General features: G+C 34.4%; 3 protein-coding genes across 3 annotated transcripts; all 3 read left to right on the top strand.

Moving 5' to 3' along the window:
- The first annotated feature begins 4497 nt into the window (after window positions 1-4497).
- On the top strand, window positions 4498-6700 carry LOC107818315 (histone H3.3). Its single transcript, XM_016644307.2, has 5 exons — window positions 4498-4638; window positions 5733-5804; window positions 5894-5970; window positions 6059-6149; window positions 6264-6700. The coding sequence occupies exons 2-5, from the start codon at window positions 5733-5735 to the stop codon at window positions 6432-6434; spliced, it is 411 nt and encodes a 136-aa protein (XP_016499793.1). The 5' UTR covers window positions 4498-4638; the 3' UTR covers window positions 6435-6700.
- Window positions 6701-7988: 1288 nt separating this feature from the next.
- LOC107818313 (uncharacterized) lies at window positions 7989-10214 on the top strand. The gene is made up of 2 exons (XM_016644305.2): window positions 7989-8105; window positions 8545-10214. Exon 2 carries the CDS (start codon window positions 8571-8573, stop codon window positions 10062-10064), a length of 1494 nt encoding a protein of 497 aa, XP_016499791.1. The 5' UTR covers window positions 7989-8105; window positions 8545-8570; the 3' UTR covers window positions 10065-10214.
- A 1890-nt stretch (window positions 10215-12104) lies between these two features.
- LOC107818311 (uncharacterized) lies at window positions 12105-15307 on the top strand. The gene is made up of 2 exons (XM_016644302.2): window positions 12105-12258; window positions 13961-15307. Exon 2 carries the CDS (start codon window positions 13987-13989, stop codon window positions 15175-15177), a length of 1191 nt encoding a protein of 396 aa, XP_016499788.2. The 5' UTR covers window positions 12105-12258; window positions 13961-13986; the 3' UTR covers window positions 15178-15307.
- Window positions 15308-15324: the final 17 nt, after the last annotated feature.

Genomic DNA, 15324 nt, shown 5'->3' with positions numbered 1-15324 from the left:
GTTCTTCAGTATCGACAACTTCATCAGCTGCCCCTTTCTTGCTTCCTACATTCTCGGTTGATAACTGTTCATCATATCCATCTTTGCTCAGTTTATCAACACCCGTACATTCCTCTTCAACTTGTTGTTTAACACGTTGAACTTCCTCGAATACTTGAACATCGCCTTCAAAAGTCGCTTCCTCGCCTGTTACATTTTCATCTGCGACTTTATGCAGTGGATCATGAGCGACATTAGTATCCGATAGAGGTTCGAACAAGTCGTTCATCCTATCATATTGTCGATAGTTCATCAAATCAAAATTTGTATCACTATCGTCCATTGCTTTTGATTTATCGACAATCTTAAATAACTTTTCAAACTTCTCATCAAAATATTCCTATAAAAAAATTACTAACAATGATTAATCTGAATAACATTAGCAGAAAAAAAGACTTCTCTATAAATAAGCTTACCTTGACTTTTATCATAACCTCATCCACATTAGAAGATCGCTCATCTTGTTGAAACTCCTCAATAACTTTTTTCGCGATCATGCGTCTTTCTTCTTCTGCATGTTTTTAACCTCCCTCGTTACCCTCTAGAATAGAAACACAGAACAAAACTTTAGGTCTAAAAGAATGCTGAAGTTCAGCAAACATATAATAAAACTTCAACTAAAACATGCCGAAGTTCAGCAAATACAGAACAAAGCTTCAACTAAAGCATGCTGATGTTCAGCAAAATACAGAACAAAGCTTTAGCTAAAATATGCTGAAGTTCAGCAAATACAGAACAAAGCTTCAGCTGCTAGAATGTTGAAGTTCATCACAAACAGAACAAAAAACTTCAACTAAAACATGTTGTAGTCTTACAAAACACAAAAACAAAAAACTTCAGCTCAAAACTTACACGACATATTATGCTGACTAATTCATCATTGTCAAACGACATTGTAGAACGGTTAGAACGACTCTGGGTACGAGGTGATTCGCCAATTACAGGAGCTCGATTAGCTTCTTTTGATAGACTCTGACTAAGTGATAATTCACCAATTACAGGAGTTCGATTGGCTTCTTTTGATCGACTCCGATTACGTGGTGATTCACCAGTTGATGAAACCGGATTCAGTACCTTTGAACGAATCCGACTGCATGGTAATTGTCCAATTAAAGGCATCGAATTCAATTCCTCTTCGGTAGGAATTATATCAACTATCCTAAATATCCGATATTTCTGTTTAATACAAAAAAGTATATTATGAAAATAAAATAAAACTAATACGTCAACATATTAATACAACTACAGAAAAAAGGAAAAATAAAAAACATTAACTTACACCATGATTACTAAAGTAATTCTCATAAAGTTCTTTATATTTAGGCTATCCAAAAGATACATAACGTAACATCCTGGGAATTTGAGGGGCATCAAGGAAGTCTTCCTCTTTTAAATACTTCTCCCGAATATCTGGGAAGCGCTCGTAGAACCAAACACATAGTGGAAATGGAAATTCACCTACAGTATACTCAGTTGGTTTCTTTTTGTCCTAGTTGTTCAAAGAATATTTCATTGAGGTAATGAGCTTCTCATAAGACGCATTACCCCGAGGATAATCAGCACAAGCCTTATCGTCTCCAACAATAGCTGCATAATCCGCCGACACAGCTTTATCATTCTTTTTTCCAAACAAAATAGACTCAACCACAAGAATTTTCATAAGTTTCACAGCATCTTCATCACTCTCGCATGCGTGTTTGAAATTCATATCATCCTTTTGAATTTTATTCAGGGTCATATAATCTCGAATGTCCTTCAAGGTCACACCCTTAAACTTGCCAAAATAGCGCTTCAGAATCTTGCTCTCTTGTTTAACTGGTTTTTCAACATTATGTGATGTGATCCTCAAACCGCACATAATATGAAAGTCTTCGAGACTGAACGACACATTATGACCAAAAATCTTGAAACCAATGGAGTCTCGATCATTGGTGAATACGCGAGAAAGAATCAAACAATGAACCAACTTCATGTTGCAATGAAAATTCTCCATAGCCATAATATACCGAAATGTACCATTATTCATCTTCTCCTGTTGTGTAAGAGTCAAGAAAGTTGCAATATAACCCTTCAATATGTTGTTCCCCTTCCAGTAAGCACGACAGTTAAACCAATCTCCAAACTCATAATAGTTGTCCCCTACTTTTGTATGCAGAGCAATAGGGACTGAAGGAGATTTGCGTATTCTACGTGCTTTAGGTGCTTTAGGATCTTTAGGTGCTTTAGGATTCGTAGATGACATCTGTTCAAAAAAAAATAAAAGATAGGAAAGCTAACGTTAGAACATTATCAAAATAATCAGTTAAAACTTCAGGTCTAAGAAGGCTGAAGTTTAGCAAATATAAAACAAAAACTTTAGCTCCTAAATGCTGAAGTTCAGTAAATACAAAACAAAACTTCAGCTCCTAGAATGCTGAAAGTTCACCAATTACAAAATAAAAACTTCAGCATAAGCTCGAAGTTCAGCAAACACAAAAACAAAAACTTCAGGACTATAATGCCGAAGTTCAACAGTTACAAAACAAAAACTTCAGCAAAAACTCGAAGTTCAGCAAATACAAAACAAAACTTCAGCTCCTAGAAATACTGAAGTTACAAATACATAACACAAATTCAACTCCAAATAATGCTGAAGTTCATAAAATATTATAACAAAAATACAAAACACAAATTAAAACTTCAGCTCATAGAATTAAGTTATCATTGAAGTATTATAAACCTCACACTTTAATAGCATAATCTATTCTACTTTCAAAATTGTTAAAAATATCAAAGTATCCAAAAATCACTGAAGAATTTATAGAATTTTCATCAAAAAACACAAACACACTTTCAAAAAACCTAAAAACACAACCGTAAAAGTAAAACCTAGAAAATTAATGTACTAATCAAAGTAAAATCTAAGAAACTATTTTACCATAAATAAAAAAGGGAAACGATTCAACTAAAATGACTATAAATAAAAAAATCAGAAATTAAATCGTAAAAATAATACTAAAATAAAACTCAGAAAGTTAATGAAATGTACCCGTGATTAAACGTAATGTTATTGGGGAACAAACAGTTGAAAAATCAAGAAGAATCGAAAACCGTTTGATTTCAGAGAGAAACAAATAAAAAAATGCGAAGAACGGGCGAAGAGAGACAAAGACAGTAGAATGACGTATATTTGGAGAGAAAGTAGTCTTTTAATAAAGAAGGGCAAAATCGTCTTTTTAAAAGACTTTTAACAAAAAAACGGGTACGGATACAAATAAAAAAATAAAACGGGTATAAGTTAAAAAGGGGCTACCAAATAGGGCGCCCCATGTAAGTTTTACACGCATATTTCATTTATGTGATATTCTCTTATTAAGTAATTTTAAAAAATATTTTATATATTTAAAAATAATTTAGCTTTTGTTAACTATAACAGGAGTAACATACTTTTATAATACATTCGTACATTTCACAAAGAAGTTGGGTTTGAACCTATGCTCAACACGAATACCAACTCTTTCTTTCTTTTCCTTAGCAAGAAATACATGGAATTCATTTGTATCACATTGACTTTTCAACTTTCAAGCGATTTATAAAAATATAGTCAATGTAGATCAGTATGATTGATTTCAACTTGTTAAATACTAGTATAACATACTTATTATATTGTTAATGCAATATTGCAATATATGATTTAGTTGTGTGATCACCGCATTTTAAAAAATATTATTACATATCTTTCATTTATGTAATAATCTTTTTTTTTAGTCGGTTTAAAAAAAACAATACATTATACGTTTGAAAAGAATTTAACTTTTTTTAAAATTTTAACATCTATTGTATTTTTTTTGCTTATACATGATTTTTGCTTTATTGAGTCGAGAGTCTATCGGAAACAACTTATAGAATTACATTAACAACATGCCTTTATAATTATATATTAAAAACCATAAATTTTAAAAAATAATATATTTTGTTAAACTACTTGTCCAATCTAACAACGACAAACAAAATGAAATGGAGGGAGGTAATAACAGTTTAGTTACTTTATAATAATTGCAAATTTGCAATAAGTTAAAGATTAAAAGTCCGTTTGGATTGACTTAAAAAAAAAGTAATTTTTTCATAAAAAATAGTTTTTAAATCAAAAAAATAATAAATTGGAGTTGTCTTGTTTTCGGCTTGTTTCAAACAGTAACTTAAAAATTGAAGCTTAGAAGTCAATTCAAAGCTCTGCCTAAACTTATTCAAAGTTCCTATTAATCCGCCAACGCAAACATATTAACGTCTCTAATCAAAGTGAATTCGATAATTTCAGCCAATGAAAATCAAGTATAGAGGCCTCTGAATCCGGCACGAACTTCAAACTCAAATCTTAACCGTCCAATCATTTTAGAAAACACAACTAACACATTTAATAACCGTAGATAGTGGATTAGAAAAGCACAGGGATAATCATTCTGAACCGTCAGATACACAATTTTGGTAATACGAACACCCCACAACACGTTATATATATAAATATAATCCTTAACCCTTTCCTTGTAAACTTTTTCATTTACAACACAAAAAGAGAGAAGAAGAAGAAGAAAAGAAGGAAAAACAGAGATATCATAAGAGGTTAGTCAAAATATTCCTGTATATGTATATTTGAATTTCTCTTGTGTATATGATAAATGAAGAAATTGATCGGTTATATCTTCGTTTTTTTTTTGAAATTTTAGGGTTAGGGTTTCTGATTATCTCTTAAGTTAGAATTGTAGGTGTAGCTGCATAAAGTTAGGGTTTTTACGGGATGTTTGATTTCTATAATATTTTAGGGATTTAACTAACCTTCTACTTTGGTCCCTGCAATAGTTTTCGGAGTTTGCTCCCTTTGTGTCAGAAAGAGAATGCTTGGCTCGGAGTAAATACTTCATATTTTGTTGCAAATTTTGAATATGTTTTTCTCTGTTTTAGTTGAATTTGCTAAATATTAGGACTAGTCAGCTGCTTTTGATGCTCATGCTACATATCTGGAAAAAATAATAGAAGAAAAAGATGTTTCTCTCCAAGTAGCTATTATGATACAACCTTTTGGGTATATAGGGAGTATACTGTAAGAAGCAATCTTATGTGCAATTTGGGCGTCAGTGGTTAATCATCAAACTCAATTGCTATGGATTTTGTTCCCTTGTTTAGTGCAAAGTCGAAATGCTTCATCTTTATTTTGTGGGATTCATGGTATGTTTTTCATGTATGTGTGAAAATTTAAGTATTACTCGAGTTTGTGTCAATAAGAGAATGCTAGTTTGAGACAACACATAGTTTTGGTGCTAATTTCAACATGGATTTCTGTTGTCTGACCGTATTTGGAAAAAATCATTTTCGAAGTAAAAAAATAATGTATCTCCCTCCAAATAGCTAATGCAATGCCATTCTTTTTGGGCATGGTGAGTATATTAATATTGCACGGAGCAATCTTATGTTCTTCAAATTTGCACAGTCTTAGGGGTGAGACTGTTTTAATCATCAACTTCCAATTGTGCAAGTTGAAAGTTGAAATCTTTTATCTGGTTTCCACCACCTTGTATTTAGTGCAAAGTTGAAATCTTTCATTTGTCTTTCTTCTTAATCTTGTGAATTCTCGGTGTGTTTCTTCTATAATTGCAAAATTAAGTTAGTCTCTTGATTTAAAAAAAACAATTGTTAAAATTGTTGACTGTTGCTTTCAGATGGCTCGTACCAAGCAAACTGCTCGTAAGTCTACAGGAGGAAAGGCTCCAAGGAAGCAACTTGCTACCAAGGTCTATTTCCTTCTAGTTTATTCTTGGTCTTCACTAAAATGTTTTTTCGGTATGTATTAGTTTTTAATTTTGTATCGTATGTGTATTAGGCTGCTCGTAAGTCTGCTCCTACCACTGGTGGTGTGAAGAAGCCACATAGATACCGACCTGGTACTGTTGCTCTTCGGTAAGTACATTTTTTTAAAATTACTTCTAGTTGTCTATAGTATTTATCAATGTAAATTGCATGCTTAATTAGCATTATATGTATGCAGTGAAATCCGTAAGTACCAGAAGAGTACTGAGCTCTTGATCAGGAAGCTTCCATTCCAGAGGCTTGTTCGTGAAATTGCCCAGGACTTTAAGGTAGATTTGTGGATTAATTGTATGGTTTATTGGTTCTGAATTTGATACTGTTATGGTAAGGAGGATGTAGCCTATGTTGTTTTCTGATCGTTCTTTGTGTTCTTTACTTTTCAGACTGATCTGCGTTTCCAGAGTCATGCGGTGCTGGCTCTGCAGGAGGCTGCTGAGGCCTACTTGGTGGGTCTCTTTGAGGACACTAACCTTTGTGCCATTCACGCCAAGCGTGTGACAATTATGCCTAAGGACATTCAGCTTGCCAGGCGAATCAGGGGCGAGCGTGCTTAATTTGATCAACTCTAGCTAGTAGCTTTGTTGGTCCTTGTCTGGCTTTTCTTTGTTAGACTTAAAGGCAGTAACTAAATCTAGTAGTAGGGCTTGTTGCTTTGAATTTGTTGGTGGCTGGTGGTGTGCTGTAATTTGTTGGTATTTTTGTTGGAAAAGGGGAAAACATGATGGTATTTTGTTTGGATCTCTAATGTTTTGTTGTCACACCGCTGGTGTCGAACAATGTTCAGTGTTTTCATCTAATGGTTAGTTCACGTTACTGTGGATAGTATATCTTAGTAAACTTAGGATGCATTTGTCCCAGTTAAATGGGATGGCTTGGATTTGGGTATTGTGGAAGTGTGGGGACTAGTTTTTTTGATGCATCTGTTGTACTAGTCACTCGCTCACTATTTTTGAGATATTTGCATCTGATTCTACATGTAAGTGAATTGAATTTGTACTCTGGTTAGAAAGGGTCAGATTACAAAAAATGTATATGTATCCTTCGTTTAGGATCTGGTTAACGCACAGAATTTCTACTTCTCTCGCTACCTCTATTACATATAGGTATAGCTTTTGACCGTAGCATATCCTGATACTGATACATGTGAATTCATTTGAGAAAATACTTTTATACTTGTGATGTAAAATTTTTATACTTGTGATGTAAAATGAGTATATATATTTTGTATGACTATAAATCATTGTATAAAGTTAAATTGTTTTCAAATAAGTAAAGGTTATTTTAAATTGAAACGGAGGGAGTATAATTTTAATATATTACTATTGTCAGGATTAAAACCTGCCGTGTTTCAGAAAAAGAGCGTGCAACATTTGTTTCTTGAAAGCTAAAGGCTTTATGTTAATCAGTAGTTATTGGGGATTATAGTAGAAGTTGTTTAATCTTAGTGTTGATATTAGTCCAAGCAGTGAAGAATTTATTAAATGAAAGAATGTCTGCCGGCTCTTGGATGGCGTAACTCTTTCAAATTCTTAGCATTCCCCGGACTGTTTCCATGGGGCAATTACATCACATTAATTCACCATCATAAATTAACAGGAGGTATAGAATTACACCTATGGGCTCTCTTTTTTACTTTTTATACTCCATGTTTTAGCATTTAGAAACAAGGATGATTCATAGAAAAGGGACATATTGCTCATCTTATGTCTCCTCCCTTGTCTATTTGGAATGTTTCAACCCCGCACCCACAAACCACATCCTGTTTCTCTCACACACAACAGTAAAATTCTGTTAGTGTGCAAAAGAAAGAATCCTTCTAGACCAACACACATTTTGGGCGTGCAACTGCTTTTTCTCTGACTCATTTTTAGTGGCTGTCGATATTTTCCCAAGTGTTGTGTGCGTACTATCGCTTATCTTTGAAGTACAGAGGTTTTCTCGGATATATTTGTTTCCTTTCACGTTTTATCCTTAAAAGTTACATGGATTTGTCTGGTCTCTTGTTTCTTGAGTATTCAGTTTGCATGAGAATAAAGATTGATTCTTTAGCAGCTTTGAAGGATTTGTAGATATGGTTACAATGATTTGGAAAACAATCAAATTTCTAGAATCATTTCTGCTTCCAAGCTTTGCAGAGGGGACCCTTTGGGTCAAAAATTGATTCAAGCACCTTTTTTTTTTCTTGTCTTGAAATAAATCCTTCCAAGGTTGACCGTTTATCCAAGGTATAAATTTTTCTCTCATCCTTCATATTCTTTATATTCAATTTTTATCTAGGGAATTATACAATTTGATTCTTAATTCTTCTCTTCAGGATAGTGATTTTTTGGTGTAATTTGGATTATGGTCGTAGTCGTAACTTTTTATCATTTGTGATTGTTTTAAAATATTAAAATAACTAAGCCTCAATCCTAAACACGCTAGTGTCAGCTATATGAATCCTTTTTGTCCATATCACTCCATTTATGTCCGTCCGTCTCAATCTGAAACTCCTATTATTTAAAAAAATTGATTTGTCTAGCATTAGGAGTTGTTTACATTTTTTTACTCGCATAGAAAACTGACAAGACTAAAAAGGACTCTAAATAATTAGTCCTTAAGTAAACGTACTAACACGAATAAAGTTTAATCCCAACTAATTTAATATGTTGTTTTTGCTTGTAGAATATTGAATTAATATAATTTTAATCATGCAAGAGCAAATGAGAAAACATCAGGAGGAGCTAAAGACATTGAAGAAATTGTATATTGATACTGCTCAAGAAGCATTGAAGGTTAGACAAAACAATATCAAGTCTTTGGAGTTGGAGCTAGAGAGAGCAGAACAGTCTCATCTTAAGTTAGCAGAGAAAGATGATAGCTTAAGGAAATTGAAAGAGGAATTGAGTAATGCAAAAGAGAATAAGGCTCAGGCAATGGATGTATTATCCCATTTTAAGAAAAGGGTTTATGAACTAGAAGCTGAAGTAGCAAATAGAAGATTATCAGAGTCTAAAGTATTCGATTCATTGGCATCACAGACAAGAGAGTTTGAGCAAACTACGATTGAACTTGAAAAATCTAAGGTTGAGATATCTTCCCTTCATGAGAAGATTGAATCACTAGAGGCTTCGTCCGAGCAAAATATCAGGCACGTGAATTGTTCTTGCGATGGGAAGATTGCTAATTCGTTGGCGAAGGAAGTGGGATGCCTAAGGTTTGAACTTGGATTGGCGAAGGCGAATTTGGATAAGATTCAAGAAAGAGAGAAGTTCGCTTCTTTAAAAGCCAAGGCTTTGAGTGATGAGATGATCTTGGTTAGAAAAGAACTTAAATTGGCAACTGATGCAGAAGAAAAGAGCCAAAAGGCGTTGGATGATTTAGCGTTAGCGTTGAAGGAAGTTGCAAGCGAAGCTACTGTAGCCAAACAGAAACTTAGTGCTTCTCAGTTAGAATTAGAACAAGTAAAAGAAGAGGCATTACAATTGAAACAGATGGTCAGAAATATTGAACAAGAAAAAGCTGTTGCTCAGCAGGAGACTGCTAAACTCGCCGAGTCTCTTAAAAATGCTGAGCATATGACTAGAAGAGCAAAGAAAGAAATTTACAAATTGAGGGACATATTGAAGCAGGTTATAAAAGAAGCGAACGCTGCAAAAGGTGCTGCTGATCTAGCTAGAGATGAAAATTCTCAACTCAAAGATTCCCTAGCTGAAAAGGAGGAATCACTTTGTTTTCTTACGCGAGAGAATGAACGCCTTAGGATTAATGAAGTTGTAGCTCATGAAAATGTCAAGGAGTTAAAACGGCTGCTTTCTTCGTCATCACTGAAAATTGAAGACAAGGATCAAGAAGAGGAGAAACATTATGATCTCAAACTTAGTGAGGTGAAGCTTCAACAAGAACAGGAAAATTTAGAAGCAAAAATTCAAGATGAGGATCCTGAAAAGGCTGAGGCACTTAAGGGCTCAATATTTGATACAACAAAACAGGTATCTCATCATCGGAGAGCGTCTTCATCTGCCTCTTCAGATGATTTTGGAACACCAAGAACAGAAGATTTTGATCATCCAGATTATAATCATCTCGATAATTCGGATAGTGGTAGAAGTCCTAGCAATAGTCGGAGGAAAAAAGCGTTGTTTCGAAGAGTTGGTGACCTCATAAGGAGGAAGAGTTTCCATAAGAGGGAACCATCCAGTTAGTAGGCCCTTGTTCTGTATATACAACCTGAAATTATACAGTTATTTTAAGTGTTTGAAGTTTTCATGTTGCATACAAAATGCTCCATTTATCAGAAGGGCAGCACGGTGCAGTAAACTCCCGCTATGCGCGGGGTCCGGGGAAGGTCAAGATCACAAGGTTATATTATAAGCAGCCTTATCCTGCATTTTTGCAAGAGGCTGTTTCCACGGCTCGAATCCATGACCTCCTGATCACATGGAAGCAACTTTACCAGTCACGCGAAGGCTTACCTTCAAAATGCTCCATTTATCAGAAGCAAAGTAATTGCAGCCTGCCAATTTTTTATATCATCAAGTTGTTATTTTAGTCTTCAATATTAGCTTCATTAGATCGAAGTATGAATGTCGTTCGATGTTATAACACCATGTACATACATGATTATAATTTCATTTAGATAGTAATTTATAAACACTTCTGCATATTCTGGTCACTGAAAGAAATAACTCATGGTGTCTGTATCTTGATTCCTCCCAATACTGTGATGACTTAGGACATTAAAGAAATAACTTAATATCTAGCAAGGAACCATAGTCGTCCAATGTACTCTTGAGATGTTGAATTGGAGTTTGTAATAAGGTGAAGAATAATAAGATTTGTGCCATAGAAATTGCAGACTCAGGCATAAAGCTGAAATGGGGGTTTTTACCCGGTTTGACCAATATATCATAAAGCTGAAATGTTTTTTTTTTCTTTTTATATGGTGGTGTTCGGACCAACTTACGCGCACTTCAACTAATCCATAGGCATACCAAGGCTTAAACTGATAGGAAGAAATCAGCTAGCGCATTTTCTCACCTCTAACGAAATTTGAACTATGATCTTCCCCGTCATTCCCACTTTATTAACTGCCAGGCTATGCCATCTAGTACCTTAAGGTTGAAGAAGTGGTCTTTAATCATGGTAGGCATTTGATTAACTCAAATATTTAGTTACAAAGTTGCACCTACCACTATTTAGCACTTCCAAAGGAACATGAAATCCTTGCTTTTTTCCATTACACATGTTCAGCCATATCAGAGGCGTTTGACAACACACACTTAAGTTATTCCAAAGGCTGTGGGAGACGTGTTTAATAGGCACAATTTTGCTTGGGTTGAGGTTTTCAATAGCCAATAGGTCGTAGCTTTAGTTCAGGTCTAAATGAAAATTTTGACAAGTTTGAGGGGCCGTCGATATACTCAGCCTTCTAAATACGCTAAAAGTTTACGAGAAAAATTGCACATGCTTAAGAAGACATCTGCTATATATTTATTAGATTGATGTAAATACCTAGTGCAAGTAAGTTTTTACTGATTAATACACTTGTATCGGATACGTACTTATAGTCGAGTCATGTAATGACAGTCATTCTATGTCCTCTTAAAGCATCAAACAACAACAACAACGACGACCCTGTAAAATCCTACAAAGTGGGGTATAAGGAGGGTAGTGTGTACGCACACCTTACCCGTACCCCGATGGGATAGAGAAACTGATTCCGATAGACCCTCGGTTCAGGAATATCTTAAATCATCAAACTAACATATAAAATCAATCAAGATCCAACAATTCAATAATTAATCCCCAATGCTTAAATTTTGGCTTTTGATCACTCAATCCTTAATAATTCAGATTTTAGTGCTGAGTTGGCAAAGTTTGCTCACCTCCGAACTTGCTCAGAGTTAGAGGCAACAATAGGAATTTAATAAAAGTCTCGTAGAGCTAACACGTTAATAGGTGAGGAGAGATTTTTGACTCGTACTTTGTACGCCTTAGTTAATACACCATTTAATATTCAAAAATCGAAGTCAAAGTAAAGACATAATAACAAAATCAAAACCGGAATTAACGTTTGATTTCGTTCAAAATCAAAAGACACCCACACCTTTTGGGAGCAGCTAACTTTTTCTGACATCTGTCATTTAAAATTAAACCTAAATTGTTTATGATTTAGTATTTGTTAGTTTCTTTTATTTATATATAAATAGAATTTGTAGTCAAAATAATATTGGGATAAATTTTCTAGTTTTAGTAAAAGTAGGTTTTACACTATTATAAATAAGAGAGTGCTAGTACCTGTCTTGTACTCTTGTCTCGAGTATTGAGTTTGTATGAGAATAAGACGCCCTTCTTTTTCTTGAAAGAAATCCATCCAAGGTTGACCATTTATCCAAGGTATTACTTCTTTTCTTTCATCCTTCATATTTTTTATTCAATTTTTTTCAGGGAAATTATACAATTTGATTCTTGATTTGTCTTTGGGGGAGTATTTTTTTTTTTTTGGGGTGTAATATGCATAATGGTTTTCGTTCAAAACTTTTTGTATCTTTTCATCATTCGTGATTGATTTTAGACAAAAAGAAATCACATACGCCTCACACATTATGAATCATGTCCATGTGACTCTATTTAAGCGCATCTCACTCAAACATTATAAAAATACTAATTTTGGGGGGAGTATTTTTTTTTTTTTGGGTGTAATATGCATAATGGAATTCGTTCAAAACTTTTTGTATCTTTTCATCATTCGTGATTGATTTTAGACAAAAAAAAAAAATCAGATACGCCTCACACATTATGAATCATGTTCATGTGACTCTATTTAAGCGCATCTCACTCAAACATTATAAAAATACTAATTTTTGGGGGTTTTTTTTTTTTGGGGGTGTAATATGCATAATGGTTTTCGTTCAAAACTTTTTGTATCTTTTCATCATTCGTGATTGATTTTAGACAAAAAAAAAAAATCAGATACGCCTCACACATTATGAATCATGTCCATGTGACTCTATTTAAGCGCATCTCACTCAAACATTATAAAAATACTAATTTTTGGGGGAGTATTTTTTTTTTGGGTGTTTTGGGGGTGTAATATGCATAATGGTTTTCGTTCAAAACTTTTTGTATCTTTTCATCATTCGTGATTGATTTTAGACAAAAAAAAAAAATCAGATACGCCTCACACATTATGAATCATGTCCATGTGACTCTATTTAAGCGCATCTCACTCAAACATTATAAAAATACTAATTTTTGGGGGAGTATTTTTTTTTTGGGTGTAATATGCATAATGGAATTCGTTCAAAACTTTTTGTATCTTTTCATCATTCGTGATTGATTTTAGACAACAAAAAAAATCAGATACGCCTCACACATTATGAATCATGTCCATGTGACTCTATTTAAGCGCATCTCACTCAAACATTATAAAAATACTAATTTTTTTAGCAGTAGAAGTTTTTTAGATTTTCTATTGGCACATAAATCTCTTGTTCAAAATTCAGCATTTATTTACAAATTGCATAATCATTATGTTGGGTGGGCATAATCATAAGTAATTATACAAAATAACTACTTATAAAGAGTTGGATACTTTTAATGCTGTGAGGTCTTTTGGGAAAATCGTGTGAGTTTAGTCCAAATCGAACAATATCAAATCATGTTAAGAGTATCTTTGTGTCGTTTTAGCCCACAACTGGTATCAGACCTAATGGTTTGGCGAGGCGAGTATGAAGATGGTGGAGTGATGGCGTAGGGTCCGGCTTAGTGCCTTTGCTGGTCTATGGGCCAGTTTTCTATCATTACGCATAACTTTAAAGACGCATCCTCTCCTCTGAGCTTCGGTGACCATAAATACTCGGGATCATGTGGGTGACACACAGTTAATCTCCAAATTATGTGGAACTTAGTTTGAGGGGGAGATTATTGATGTGTAAACTTGGCCCAAAAACGGACAATATCATACCATGTTCAAAGTATCTTTAGACCATTTAGCCCAACACATTCATGACATTTTTCTACAATTTAATTATGAGTTGGTATCACTCCTTGCAAAAAACTTAATCCCGACTAATTGGTATATTGTTTTCGCTTGCAGACTATCCTATTAATAGACTTTTAATCATGCAAGAACAAATGGGAAAACTTGAGGAGGAGCTTTGGCAGATGAAAGAGGTAGCTAATGAGGCCAGTGTGAAGGCAACTGGGGAACTATTAAAAGAGCTAAGAACTTCGAGGGAATTGCAATCTAATACTCAAGAAGAATTGAAGATTAAATATAAGAATATTTTGTCTCTGAGGTTGGAGATTGAGAGAGCAAAAGAGTTTCAGCTTTGGTTAGCAGAAAAAGAAGCTAGTTTAGGAAAATTGAAAGATGAATTGAATAATGCAAAAGGGAATGAGGCTCAGGTGATGGATTTATTATCCAATTTCAAGAAAAGGGTTCATGAACTACAAGTTGAAGTAGAGAATAGAAGATTATCCGAGTCTAAAATAGTAGATTCATTGGCATTGAAGACAAAGGAGTTCGAGCAAATTAGCAGACATTGTGATGGTTCTTGCCATAGGAAGATTTCTTGGGAGAAGGAACTGGAACGCCTTAGGTCTGAACTTGGATCAACCAAGGCAAATTTGGCTTTGAGTGATGAGATGCTCTTGCTTAGAAAACAACTTAAATTGGCAACTGATGCAGAAGAAAAGAGCCAAACCGAAGCTACTGTGGCCAAGGAGAAACTTAGTGCTTCTCAATTAGAACTAGAACAAGTAAAAGATGAGGCAAGACGATTGAAACAGATGGTCAGAAACACTGAAGCTAGGTACCAAAAGCTTTTGGATGAGGCAAAACAGGAAACTCTTGCTCAGCAGGAGACTGCAAGATTCGCCGAGTCTCTTAAAGATGCTGAGCATATGACTAGAGCAGCAAGGGAAGAAATTTACAAATTGAGGGACATATTGAAGCAGGTTGTAAATGAAGCGAACGTTGCAAAAGCTGCTGCTGATCTAGCTAGAGATGAAAATTCTCAACTCAAAGATTCCCTAGCTGAAAAGGAGGAAAAACTTCATTTTCTTGCTCGAGAGATTGGACAAGTAGACAAGGAAATTTTCAGCGTCAAACCTATTGAGTTGCTTCAACAAGAACAGGAAGATTTAGAAGCAAAAATTCAAGATGATGATCCTGAAAAGGCTGAGGCGCCAAAATCAGAGCCCCATACACCAAAACAGGTATCTCATCATCGGAGAGCATCCTCATCTACCTTCTCAGACGATTTTGGAACACCTAGAGCAGAATTCTCCGATCATTCAGATACTGATTGAAGTCCTAGTAGGAAGAGAAAAGTATTATTTCGAAGAGTTGATGACCTCAAAATTAGGCCTTTCTTTTTCAGATACAACTTGGAATGGTATAGTTAATTTCAGTTTTGAAGTTTTAATACTATGCACAAAATGCTTCTTTTATTACAT

The sequence above is a fragment of the Nicotiana tabacum genome, chromosome 13 (genome assembly GCF_000715075.1).
Source record: "Nicotiana tabacum cultivar K326 chromosome 13, ASM71507v2, whole genome shotgun sequence".
Lineage (NCBI taxonomy): Eukaryota > Viridiplantae > Streptophyta > Magnoliopsida > Solanales > Solanaceae > Nicotiana > Nicotiana tabacum.
Note: the sequence above shows the minus strand (reverse complement) of the source record. Positions and strands in the feature narration are given on the sequence as shown.

Excerpts from the sequence above, each read along its gene's own strand:
- LOC107818315 (XM_016644307.2), top strand. The coding sequence starts at position 5,733 with ATGGCTCGTACCAAGCAAACTGCTCGTAAGTCTACAGGAGGAAAGGCT. Across the intron at positions 5,805-5,893 it reads GGAAGCAACTTGCTACCAAG|GCTGCTCGTAAGTCTGCTCC; the intron begins GTCTATTTCCTT and ends TATGTGTATTAG. Across the intron at positions 5,971-6,058 it reads CCTGGTACTGTTGCTCTTCG|TGAAATCCGTAAGTACCAGA; the intron begins GTAAGTACATTT and ends ATATGTATGCAG.
- LOC107818313 (XM_016644305.2), top strand. The coding sequence starts at position 8,571 with ATGCAAGAGCAAATGAGAAAACATCAGGAGGAGCTAAAGACATTGAAG.
- LOC107818311 (XM_016644302.2), top strand. The coding sequence starts at position 13,987 with ATGCAAGAACAAATGGGAAAACTTGAGGAGGAGCTTTGGCAGATGAAA.